This window comes from Miniopterus schreibersii (genome assembly GCF_964146895.1).
Source record: "Miniopterus schreibersii genome assembly, chromosome: 1".
Classification (NCBI taxonomy): Eukaryota; Metazoa; Chordata; class Mammalia; order Chiroptera; family Miniopteridae; genus Miniopterus; species Miniopterus schreibersii.
In genome coordinates, this window is record NC_138101.1 from 118,906,976 (window position 1) to 118,920,019 (window position 13,044).

A 13,044-nucleotide genomic window follows, 5' to 3' on the forward strand; every position below is an offset into this window, starting at 1 on the left:
AATCCCCTCACCATCAGACAGAGCGTAGAATAGATGTATCAAATTCCTCATTTAAGGTTAAAAATGCTACGAAGAATATGAGTATTCAGTGACTCTTTCATCTGTGAAAATATCCCAGTGAGTATAACTGTAAAGCAGATATACTTTAAACAACTGAAATGTTTCCTTATAGAGGAAAATCTCATTTCTTTTTTTTTATTCTATTCATTTATTTTTAAATTAAATTTTTCATCACCATTTATCCTCCATATACCCTCTTCTACTTCCACCCACCCTGATTTTTTTTTTTTTAGAAGAAAAAGAAATGCAAGGTAGGATTGTGTGTCAGGCTAACAGAGAACTATGTCAGAGTGAACATGTTTTAGTAAAATGAGCTTATCTTTCATGTTTCCTTCTTTCTGCTCTGTAAAAATGATTTTAGACTCTCACCTAAATTTTGCTACTCTTCACAGTCTTGATGTATGTTAAAGACCAGTAATTCTTCAGCCTGAATGTTAGTTACATCTATATAACTTTGCCTGGTAATGAAACTAGGCAGAGGTAGGAGAAAATGGAGGAAAAAGAGAAAAAATATAGAGCAATTGGAGAAGTTCATTTCTAAAAGGTTTCCAGGAAGAAAAAAGAGACTTTATTTTTATATTAATTAAAAATAATCATCATTTCAGTTTTCCTTAGTAGATACAGCAGAATGCATGGGGAGACACATCCCAAAGAACAAGTTCACCAGTTGTGGAAAAGTGTTCGATTAGTTTTGTGGTAACTCTTACAAGAAGAAAACATTAATGACAGCCTTTGAACCATATTTGGAAAACCTTAGCTATGGGATATGTTAAGGCACCTACCTCTCAGTTGTTTTTCATGATAAAACAAATATCACTCTACACATTATTAATTCCAGTAGCATAGCTATTAAATGAGTGTACAAAAGAGCTCAACCAGGGCATCATTTGAATCTTAGACAGGCATGAGAATTCTAAGGAACAACGTTCTACAGGACATCTGCTGTGGATCCATAACTAGTTTCCACAGAAGTCTGGGAAGGGGAAATCTTAAGTTCCAATTGTTTGTAAGAAACAATTGGGATCAAGATAGCATTTGACCCAGGAATACAGAAGCTCCAGAGTTGGCCTAACATATACTCAAGTATTTTGATCCATGCAAAAACAGTAGGGTCAACCAAATCTCTACTACCCACCTGGAGTCCTGATGTGTGTTTCCTACCTCTCTGTAGCCTGGTAATGATTTGATTCTCATTAAGGCTGCTTCAAAGATGTCAGATTCTTCTCTTCAGATATCACTGCAGAGAGTCTTTACCGGTCTCACAGGTCACCCTGAGGAATACTTAGAATACAAATAGGGTAGAAAAGATAATTTTCTAGTTGGACTACTGTAAGAGGTGAATGCATGGTGATCATAGTTGAAACCATTCACACACGCCAAAACCATTTGGTCTAGTAAAGCTGGATAGGCCTGCAAAATTTTTGTTGTTGTTTTTTGTTTTTATTAATTGTTCTTTCACCAATAAAGATGCCTGTTGCTCAGCAGGGACCCCAGCACTCTCCAGAGCTGTATAAATGCATTTTAGCAGCAGTTTATGCTGAAGGTCAAGACACTCAGTTTCTGAGTTGCTAATTTCAAACAATTTATTGTGAAATTTTTCAACCGACAAAGAACAAAATGGCATTTGATGGCCTCTGAAGAATAACTACCTAAATTAATATCTATGCATTTGTCTTGCTGTAAAATATGGCTGCCAAACTTTCAAATTTTGTTGGTGCATCTTATGAAATGGTGGTTTCTGCTGCTTTTCATTTTGGTTAGCTCTTGAAATCATTAGCAAATGTAATAAGAGCCTGGTGAGTTCTGGGTTAGCCGTTTTTGCATTAGCTGTTGTTGTAGGGTCTGCTTCTGCTCCCGTCTACTTCACTCACAGTACCAGGTATAGTCCAATTGGAGTTACTGGATCAAGTATTACATTAAAAGAAGTTTACTTATAAACTCTCCTGTTTATACCAGTTTTTATGGAGTACAGAGCCAGCATATTTTGCCTTCCTAAGAAATGGAACAAAGATGAAAAGACAGGAGTTGCTGATAGAGAAAGATGGAAGCAAGGTGAAATGAATATTTAGAGTTTAAGTTCGTAAGATCTTAAAGAATATGGAACACGCGTGGAGCACAAGAGGCTTCATAATGGTGAAGATGATAAGATTACACAAGGTCAGTAAGGATTAGATATAAGAATAGAGAACAGATTTGGATAGATAAAGCTAAGAAACAGAGAATAGTAAAAGGAAACAAAGTTAGATGTCCCTCGTACTTAACTGATTACTGAAAGAAAGTGGCTACTGGGATTTGAGGAAAAAATAGTTATATATATGTTTTTAATTTTTTTTTTTTTTTTTAGTAATTATCTTACCTGCCAAAACAAAACAAAAAACAACCCTTCTTGCTTACATCTTGCTTGATTTCTTTTCATCTGCATCATACCATTCTTCAATGTTATATCTTTCTGGTGAAATCTTTACTATCCACTTTGCCTTCCCTAAGAACCTACCCGAAACTGTCAACTTCTTTTCCGGTTATAAAATTATAGCTTACAAAAGTTCTTCACGCCCTGGCCGATGTGACTCCGTCAGTTGGAGCATCCTCCCATACACCAAAAAGTGACGGGTTCAATTCCAGGTCAGGGCACAAACCCAGATTTAGGGTTCAGTTCTCAGTCAGGGCGCGTGCAAGAGGCAACCGAACAATGTTTCTCTCTCCCTTCCTCTCTCTAAAATCAACTTTTTAAAAAAAGAGAAAAAAAATCTTCACTGTTTGTCAAATAACACAGATATAAAAACAATAATAATTTACAATTTATAAGAAAAAAAATACCATCACAATAGAAAATGAAAAATCCCCAGATATAAATATATCAAGAAGTGGGAAGGATTTACATAACGCAAAAGCTATCAAAAGCTAATTAGGGACGTAAAATAAGAATTAAATAAATTGAGAGACATAACATGTATCTGGATACACTGATTCAAGAGATTGATTCTCAGCTAAAATTCTCAACCTAATTAAAATAAAAACCTCACTAAAATTTACCTCAAATAATTTCGAGGTAAACATTGCCAGAACACTGAAAAGGATAAGAAGTTAAAATACTGGAGTTCTTTTGCAAGAAGTAGACCATTCATGGAATAGAACAGAAAACCCAGAAACAGAAAAAGCATACCAAGAATTTAATGCAAAATAAAGTGTATTTTAAACTAGGTGGGAAAAGATGTTTTGTAACATGTGAATAGCCTTTTTTTTTTTTTTTTTTTTTAAGTTCTTAAATGTTACTCCATGCTCCAAAAAAAATCTTGGATTGGTTAAAGATTTAATTGGGGAAATTTAAAAAAGTAAACATAAATGTAAGGCTGGGCCAAAGGGGAGGTTTAAGAAGCATCCGGAAGTGTGCTTTTGTTTCGTCCAAAGAAGATGCATTTGTTTCTCATAAATGTGCACTTGTAGACATATATTGCCACAATTTCTAAAACAACGAAACACCTCTCAGTTCTTGCATCCGCTGAATTCCTTGGAGACTGGCTGGGGCTCAGAGGGATGTGGAAGAGAAACAAACCGAGGGACAAAAATATTTATAGATTATTTTTTTAGGGGAGCTGCATGGGGCACGGGGCCTTTAGCATCCTTAAGTTCCACGCCATTCCAGTCCCAGTGTAGGCAGACACTGCTTTTTCACTGGGGTGAGTCACGTTTCCAGACGTCTCGCAACACTCAGCCAACTACCACCAACGCTGGAACCCGACCGGGCACTGCCCGCAAGCGACCGCCGAGATTTTAAGACATCTGCACCTTGCACATGCGCTCTGGGTATCTTTGGCCCGCTGGCCTTTGTGCGCACGCGCAGTGACGTCTGCTCTGGGGCGCGCAAGCGCAGTTGCATGTCGAGGGGCATTGCTTGGTTATAATCACTGCAGGCTGAAAGATTTCCAACCGCGGTGCCGCCCCGCGGGAATGCTGCGGCGGGAGGCCGTTCTTATCTGGAGCTGTAGTGTTGGGCTGAGGAAGCGGCGGGAAGCTGAGGGGAAGGTGAGGCTTCTCTGAAGCGCTCAGGCCATCTGCAATGAAGAAGATTTTTGGCTTTGGGAGTAGGAAGGGCGTGTCGCCCTTGGGCTCGTCCACCAGCCCGGTGAGGAACAGCATGGGAGACAGGTTCAGGAGCAGTTACGGAGTCACCTCGCAGCCCGGGTATCACATTCGAGACAAAGATCTGGGAAAGATCCACAAAGCTGCCAGCGTGGGCAACGTAGCAAAAGTGAAGCAGATTCTGTTGCTCCGGATAAATGGCTTGAATGATAGAGACAAGATGAACAGGTAATAGGGACTGCGCGGCCCGCGGCCGGAGCGAACGGGAGGAGGCGGGGCGGGCCCGGAGGAGCGCTCGCGTGCGGGGCTCAGCCGGCTGGCGCGCAGCCCCCCTGTCCCCCGGGAGCTCGGCCGTCTTCCCCCCGCGGCCCCGCAGCACCTCGGCGGTGGCCCCCTTACGTGAGGTCTGGCGCTCAGGCCAACTTTATGAGCAGCGAGAACAAAAACTTAAGGACCCACTCTTAATTTCTCTTACAGAACATTTTACTGACAGTTTAAAAGTGATTTAACTACGTGTCAATAATAGAAACGAAATTAACTAATACAGCATTTTATATTTGATGTTCACTTTTTATACCGTGATACTATATACTATATACTGTAGAAAAGTGCATACTGAGAGAGAGAATTCCCATAATAAATCAACTTCTGGTCTAAAAATTCTTCAGGTGAAATCCAGTAACAATTTTATATCATTGTACATCTATGTTCTTTATTGAGAGACCTCAGAAGGAAACTTTGAAGCGAGAAGATAGCGGTAATTTTCAATAGGAAGACTCATTTTCTCAAAATGTGTGCTCTTCCTATATTTATTAATTTTACATAAACTAAATAAAAATACGGTTTTAAAAATTTTGAGTTGTGTGACAGCGTATGCTGTCTGTCTTTATCGTTGTGATGAAATTAAGAAAATTATTGTCTAGTAGATAAAGTTTTGCCCTTCTAGATATCAACATGTGCTATAAATTTCCACAAATTTTGCTTACTGATAGCTGAAAAGACAGAAATGATTGGAACAGAATAGAAATGACCGGACACCCAAATATATGTAAGACTTTAGAACTTGATACTGTTGACATTTCATGTTCATAGGAAAAGATGAATTACTCATAAATGGTTGAGAAATAACTGTTAAGCATTTGGAGAAAACTAGCTAGATTTTAATTTCACAAAAATAAGTTTCAGTTGAAAAAATACAGATTAAAAATTTCAAATATACAAAATGTGAAAATTAGCAGAAGAAAACATAAATGCCTATTTATATATTTATTAAGTTGACAAAGACTTCAAAAGCAAGATTTCTGGAGGTTGATTGAGCTATATAAAAAATTAAAACCCTTTGTATACCAGATAGTATTAACAAAGGAAAAGAAAATGTACTTGCAAAATACTTACAACATATGCATATTGGAGAAAAAGTATATCTTTGTTTTATAGAGAAGACTTTGAAATCAACAAGAAAAAAACTCTAATTTGAAATTGGACAAAGTTCTTTTAGCTTATCTACAAGTGTCCGACCAATGGACATAGGAAAAAATAATTTAGTGTCACTGGTAAAAAAAGAAATTTACATTGAAAGAGGAGTGGAATACCGTTTTCCTTCCACAAAGTTTGTGAAGATGACCAGCAATGGTACTTATACTGCTGCTTAAAGTTTAAGTTGCTTTTGACTTTTCAAATAGACAATTTGTTTATAAGTACCACATTTTAAATATATATATTATTTTTACCCATTAATTCTATTTATACTAAAATATCTTTATAAAATAATTAGGTAAGTTACAATTTGTGTTTCTCAGCACTGTTCAAAAGAGCAGTATTAAGCAGTATTAAGAACTCATATAAATGGATTTTATTAAAAAATTGCAGTGCATCCATAGGATGGAATAATATGTGACCATTGAAGGTGGTATAGATAATAGATGTATGTTGACATGCAAAGATGTACTTTGGTAGATCAGGAAGGGAGATAAAAATCAGTTTGATTATACATACGCAAAGACTATCCTCTTGTGTTATCCAAAAATATGTGCAAAATGTGATAAAATTTATTTATGAACATTTATATTATAAGTGAGAATTTCTCTTCCATTTTAAAAAATCTGGTTTCTACAATGAACATGTATAGAAATTCTAGTAAAAGTTTATTATGATTGAAATAATCCTGGGGAAGAGCAGAAATAAGAATCTTGCACAGATTGCCCAGCCTGGTGTGGCTCAGCGGTTGAGCGTCGACCTAGGATCCAGGAGATCGGGGTTCGATTCCCGGTCAGGGCACATGCCTGGGTTGCGGGCTAGGCAGCCGATCAATGACTCTCTCATCATTGATGTTACTATCTCTCTCTCTCCCTCTCCTTTCCTCTCACCGAAATCAATAAAGATATATTTTAGGGGGAAAAAAATCTTGCACAGATAAAAATTCTCTCTTTCTATTTTTTTAAATGTTTTTGAGGACTGGCATCTTCTGACAACTTTTAACCTCTTCAGAAGTAAGAGGAATCTTTTTATCTGTGCCTGTAGAGTGTATGTATATATCTAATCATACAAATATGTTTTTTACTTTATTATATATAATATATAAATGATTATAAATTAATCATTTCAGTTGTGTTCTTATGACAACAAAAATCAAAAATAGCAAATATGTGATTATTACTGTTGCAGAAATATTGCTTTAGTTTATAAAAGTTTTCTTTAAAAATATTGAAGTCTCCAACTATATTTATTCATTCTTTCAATTTATTCATGAAATATAACCTGAATATCTATGTAGCAGATATATTCTACTCAGGACCCTTTCAATCTGCCTCTCAGGCCCTTTTCATTCTTAAAAACTTCATGTTGTCCAGTATGAGCAAAATAAGAAATTTAAAATGGAAGTATTAGGACCTAATTTCAATTGAAGCTTTCTCTTCGCCCTTTCAAACAAAAGTACTTCTGAAGGTAGGAAATTGTAAAAGATACCCTTTACCTGCCCTTTTGAAAATGTATAATAGAATTAAATACTAATATTGATCATTGGAAATACCTGATTTTCATACTCTGTGAGTATTGACTAAAATGAGCCATCCCTATTCATTTGAATCATGAATTTCCTTTGGCTTAAAGTTTCTTGAAGACCAAAGTAAAAGTTACTGTTTAAAAAAATTATTTTTTTGTTTTGTTATCTTCGTCCTCTTTTCCCATAATGCTTTTAAGAACTAAAAGTGATTTAAATACCAACCATTTGACTAGAACTGCAGAAAGTCTTTTGTATTTACCATTACTTCACTTAATGTAAGGCACCATGGGTGGTATGATGCCCAATATTTTATATACCAGTAAGAATTTTTTTTAAAAATGCTGCCAATTATAGTTATAAGACATTCTGAATTATAAATTGCATCCAGTGTCAGAGATGTTAAAATGTGAGAAAATAAGCATCTTAGAATCATTGAAATACAGTGTACTTGTAATTCTTAAAACACATCTGCAAAGTAGGTACAATGATATAATTTTACTTAATTGAAATGTCTTTGTAAAGTTATAGTAATAACAGTAATTACAATAATATAATCTAACAATTATTGAGATTTTTTGTGCTAGGAACTGTAGTAAACATTGCTTAGCTTTTTAAGCAAATAGTGGTGTTCTGTGAGATCACAACTATTTTTATCCCCATTTTGTTGATAAGGACATTGAAGTTCAGAAACGCTAAGTGATAACTAATCAGTGACAGTTAAAATAGGATCAGACCCAAGTTGAGCTGAATTCCCAGGTCATCCCCTATTCAAATAGGCTGCTCCTTCATTAATGTGAGTAACAAGAACTAATAAATATTGTACTGTCTACAGAAGAAAACTAAATATTTGTTTTGAAGGCATCGGGATAAATGTTTACAATTACATGAACAGTTTTATGTTTTGAGATAGTCCACTGTAAGTTCCTAAAGAGTCTTCTCACTTTCATAGGACTGCTCTACATTTGGCTTGTGCCCTTGGTCATCCTGGAGTGGTAACTCTCCTAACAGACAGAAAATGCCTGTTGAACCTCTGTGACAATGAAAACAGGACAGCTCTGATTAAGGTATGTAGTAGCCAACTGTATCAACATAAGATGGATTTGATTTAATTACTTAGAATATAAATGAATTGATCTTATTTATAAGTTATTGGTGAAACTTGTGGAATGTTTACTTTGAATTCCTAGAATTTACAGTCCATCTCTTGGTATAATTCTGACAGGCCATACAATGCCAAGAAGAGGAATGTGCAGCTATTCTGCTAGACCATGGTGCTGATCCAAATATAATGGACAACGATGGCAACACTGCTCTTCACTATGCCGTCCTTGGTCAAAATACAGCTATAGTAGCAAAGCTGCTTTCATACAAGGCAAATATTGAAGCGAGAAACAAGGTATAAACCAACTAATTTTATTTACAAAATATTTGAAATAAATGTTTTTATTTTAGCCACAAACATTTTCTTTCTCATGCATACACTAAATACAATATATCAGGCCCTGTCACCATGGAAACAATCCAAAACCAAGTCAGGGAGGGCTGGAGAAATGTGGTGTCCATGGAAGGGGCAAAGCTCTGTCTTCCAGCTACCTTTCCACCCTAGAAGAAAGAACTTCCTGTTAGTGCCTGGGCATGAGTGATTGGCACAGAGCCCACAAAAGACTGAAGGCCTGGGGGAGTGAAATGTTGGTGAGGGCTGGCTGCTATGCAGGCAGGGGCTTAGGAAATGGGTGCTGCTGGGGATGGGTGGGAGTACTTGCAGGGGGAGCTGGGTGAGTGCAAGTGGGAAGGGGAAGCAGCAGCATGCAGTCCCTGAACTCTTCAGGACCCCAAGGTTCTGAAGATTGTGGCAAGAGGGTCAAGTCATGTCTTGACATCTAGCGAGGGCTTCCACTTGTGCTCGTAGCCACTCTGCCAACCTCATACCACCTTGGGGTTTTCCACATCAGAGCATAGCTCCTGCTCAGCCTCGTGGAGCTCCTCAGTGGGGTTGTAGTTGTACATAGGGAGCAAGTGATGGCAAAGCTGTTCACCTGCTCTCTCTTCTGGACATACATTACTTCTCACCACTGCAACCCTGACAGGAACAGCCTTTGTTGACACAGGTAGGGTCAATTTTACGTATTTGGAAGCTCAAGCATCCCTTGAATGAAGATATTTTGAAATAACTTAATCGTCTAAGATTTCACTTTACGTGACACTCTGAAGAAGCAGTAGAAGATACAACTCTTTTTTATACCCTTATGACAAATATTTGTGAAAACACAATTTGTTAGAGGAAAAACTCTTTTAAAAATATTTTTCATACCCGAGTTTGTTTTTAATTAATATAAAACAACACAGGAAAGCAAAATTTTCCATGGAACTAGGCTTTGTCTCAAATCTCAAACAAAACAACGCATTTTACATTATAATAGAAATTGTGCTGCTGAGATGAGACTAAAGTGACTGTGCTGCGCTAGTTCTAAGCTAGAATTGTGCTGGTGAATCACAATCAACTGAGGAACTTTAAAAAGGTTTACAAGCCTAGGCTCTTCCCTGAAGATCTAGATTGAGTAAATCTAATAAGGCCTGGACATACGTACTTAGAACTATTTCCTTGAGATTCTGATATAATTCTTGGTTAAGAACTACTGAATGGATAGGTGTAATGTATAAATTCACAGATCCCATAAACTTTAGCAATCTCTAGAAGAGTTGGAATTTGATAGATGATACTTCCTTCAACTCTTTCCTTTCCAGGAATATTGGCCTGACTCAGCTGTTTCTACCTCTTCACTTGAGAAGTTATAAGGAAAATTATTGACAAATTATTGATATCTACTGGCAAAATCTGTTAATTTCACCGAGCCCTGGCATAATCAGGATGGCAGTTTTAAACATCAAAACATCAAAAACCTTCCTGGCCGATGTGGCTCAGTTGGTTGGGCATTAACCCATGCACCAAGAGGTTGCCGGGTCGATTCCTGGTGGGGGCACATGCCTGGGTTGCTGACTAGATCCCCATATGGGGCGTGCAGGAGGCAGCCGATGGATGTTGTGCTCTCACATCAATGTTTCACCCCTCTCCCTTCCTCTTTCTAAAAACTATAAACTATTTAAAAAAGAAACACATAAGAAAACATGACATTAGTAACAATACAGATGAGAATTGCTTTAATAATTTAGTTTCAGCAGTTCTGTGAACTAATTATCAATTTGATTAACAATCTGGGAGAAATAAATACAAATCAATTGTAGCTTTAATAAGTATTAGCACAATTTTTGTAGTGGGCATTATCAGTCTAAATAATGATTTTTATTACATATGGGGGCCAAAAATATTGGTAAAACATATGATACTAATGAAAGGAAAGGCTTAACATACAAATATTTGCTTTATACATGACCATTTAAAAATACAGCAAATATAAAAACATAAGTGGTTTCCAGACTAAATGTGGGCCCTGGATAAATTGAGCCAACATTTAAAATTTAGGAGACTTATGTAAAAATCTGAATTTCAAGCTTCTCTTAAAGATTCAGATCTGGCACCCCATAAACCCCTACTGCTCTTCAGTATGCTGTGCAGAGACTGCCCCTTTCACATGTGTTCTCTAGTTTGCTGCTGTCCCTACCTAGATTCTTCACTTACTTAGTCACCTACTTTGCCTCTGTAAGCACTTGAGTTTACAATTCCTATTTTATAGTATATTTTATTGAAGACTTAAAGATATTCAATACCATTTACATTAATTTATAATATATATTTTCTTTTAATCTCTAAGAATGGAATTGAATTTTTCAAGTTAGAATTTATTGGTTGTTTTAAAAAACTGTTTTTCTTTATATGTCCTATAAACAATCATATTCTCATTGGAATGTTTGTAAGTCTTATGATGTTAATCATGGTTAGAGTCGTATAGGGTATGCATATTCCAGACAGTATTATATCTTTCTTCTCAGAATTGTTCTTCAAAAATGCAAGTGATTTAGTAGCTCTCATTGTGCAGAAAATAATTTATATACATCAGTGTTAAGATTTTTATTGATAAGCCATTATATTTTTATTTTTTATTTATATTTTGCCTCAAATATAAAATAATCTTAAGTGCAGTTAAAATGGAATCAGAATAAAAACAATTTTTTTAAAAGTACATATTCCTCCTGTGCCGATGTCTCTTGATTGGGCATCGAACCAGGGTTGCTGGTTCGATTCCTGGTCAGGGCACAAGCCTTGGTTGCAGGCTTGATCCCCGGTAGGGGGCGTGCAGGAGGCATCAGATCAATTTTTTGCTCTCACATCAATGTACCTCTCTCTTCCTTCCCCTCTCCCTCCCTCTTTCTCTAAAAATCAATTTAAAAAATCTTTTAAAAAAAGTATATATTCATTAGGTTGCCAGGAATATCAGCATAATTGAGAATATAGTTTCATATTGAGCTTTCTAACAGCTAAGATAAAAAGCTATTATCTCATAATAGAAGAAAACCCATGGACCACTTAGTAATAAGCAATCAAAATTCTTTTGAAGCCTCTACCTTAATTTACAGTCCAATTTTTTTAGAGACCCTTTTGGAGCCGGAGTTATTGATGTTGACATCTGGGATCCCGATAACATTGGTAAAAGAGAATCAAGCAAATGTGTATAACCTGGAGAAAACCTTCACCTTTGTTGAAATGCTCTCAAAACTATATCCCTGAAACTCTGTAATTTTTCAAATGTTAATGTTTTCCACAGAAAACTATTATCAGATCGGGACTTCAGCAAGTTAAACATTTTTTTAATGCTAGGCATACCAGGCAGAGTTTTGTAATATTTCTTAAACACAGGTAGTCTTTCTGGACCCTTTTTCTGTTGGAGCATAATACTGAACTTCTGGTAAAGTACATATTCTTTGAAATATAATTTAAAAAACTACTGTAGAGTTAGTAATTTAGATTATTATTCAATAAAAATACTTAAAGCATTTCCTACTATGTTTTATAGTTTGGAGATACAGAGATAAAAAAGTAGCCTCAGCCCTCAAGAAGCTCTTGATTTAGATGGGAAGCAATAAAATAACGACAGTATAGCATGATATATACTGTGATAGGAACAAAGATTCTTTGAACCAGTTACTGTAGATGTTTGAGGTGAGTTTTGGAGAATGATGTTGCAGTTAATCTGTTAGGAGGGAGTAGAGTGCATTTTAAAGGGAAGGAACAGCTGGCGATAGCACAGGGGTGAGAAGGAAGGGAATATTTTTTATTTACTTTCTATATTGTATGTTTAAGTTCAGAGGATCTTTTATAAGTTTTAAAATTCAGTTTGGAATATGTAATTTTATAAATTGTTTTTGCTGCTTTACAGGATGACCTCACACCACTTTCACTTGCTAAAAGTGAAAACAAAGAGCAAATGGTGGAATTTTTAGTAAATAGAGGTGCAAGTACACATGCAGTCGATCAGTTGGAAAGGTACAGTTCATTTTTTTTAAACCTAGTACTGTTCAAGAGTGGTAAAAATCACTCAAGTCAGAAGGATTAAATTAAGAAAAAGAGGATTAATTTACAGTTATTCAGTGAAAAATATCAACACATCATCAGGTAGTAGAAAAGCAATCATTCTGACTGGGCAACGGGAAGAACAGAATACTGCAGGATTGATATTCATTTATAATATTGACTGATGGCATTTGCAATTTGATTCTTTTGGTCATATGGTCTTATATTAGCTAGAGGGATTTATTAGTTTTTCATTGTATGGATTCTGTTAGTTTACTTCATGATACAATAGTGGACCTAGCCTCTCTCACAGGTTTTTTTTTTACCTTTACTTTGTATATAGTTTTCCATAAAAGATGTATATTAAACATAAAAAGGAGCTGGTTTTGTTTTTGGATGACTCGTTGCTTTAGATTTCTTCCTTGGATATATACTG

At 36.1% G+C, this 13,044-nt stretch overlaps 1 protein-coding gene across 4 annotated transcripts in view; it reads left to right on the forward strand.

The window, feature by feature from the left end:
- Positions 1-3,909: 3,909 nt before the first annotated feature.
- LOC308554805 (ankyrin repeat domain-containing protein 26-like) overlaps positions 3,910-13,044 on the forward strand; it is a 111,759-nt gene continuing 102,624 nt past the window's right edge. For all 4 annotated transcript variants that reach the window (XM_081132337.1, XM_081132340.1, XM_081132339.1 and 1 more), the window contains exons 1-4: positions 3,910-4,368; positions 8,091-8,205; positions 8,364-8,537; positions 12,475-12,581. In XM_081132337.1, coding sequence (XP_080988463.1) covers positions 4,118-4,368; positions 8,091-8,205; positions 8,364-8,537; positions 12,475-12,581 — 647 coding nt within the window. In that variant the 5' untranslated portion in view covers positions 3,910-4,117. The remainder of the gene's footprint in view (positions 4,369-8,090; positions 8,206-8,363; positions 8,538-12,474; positions 12,582-13,044) is intronic.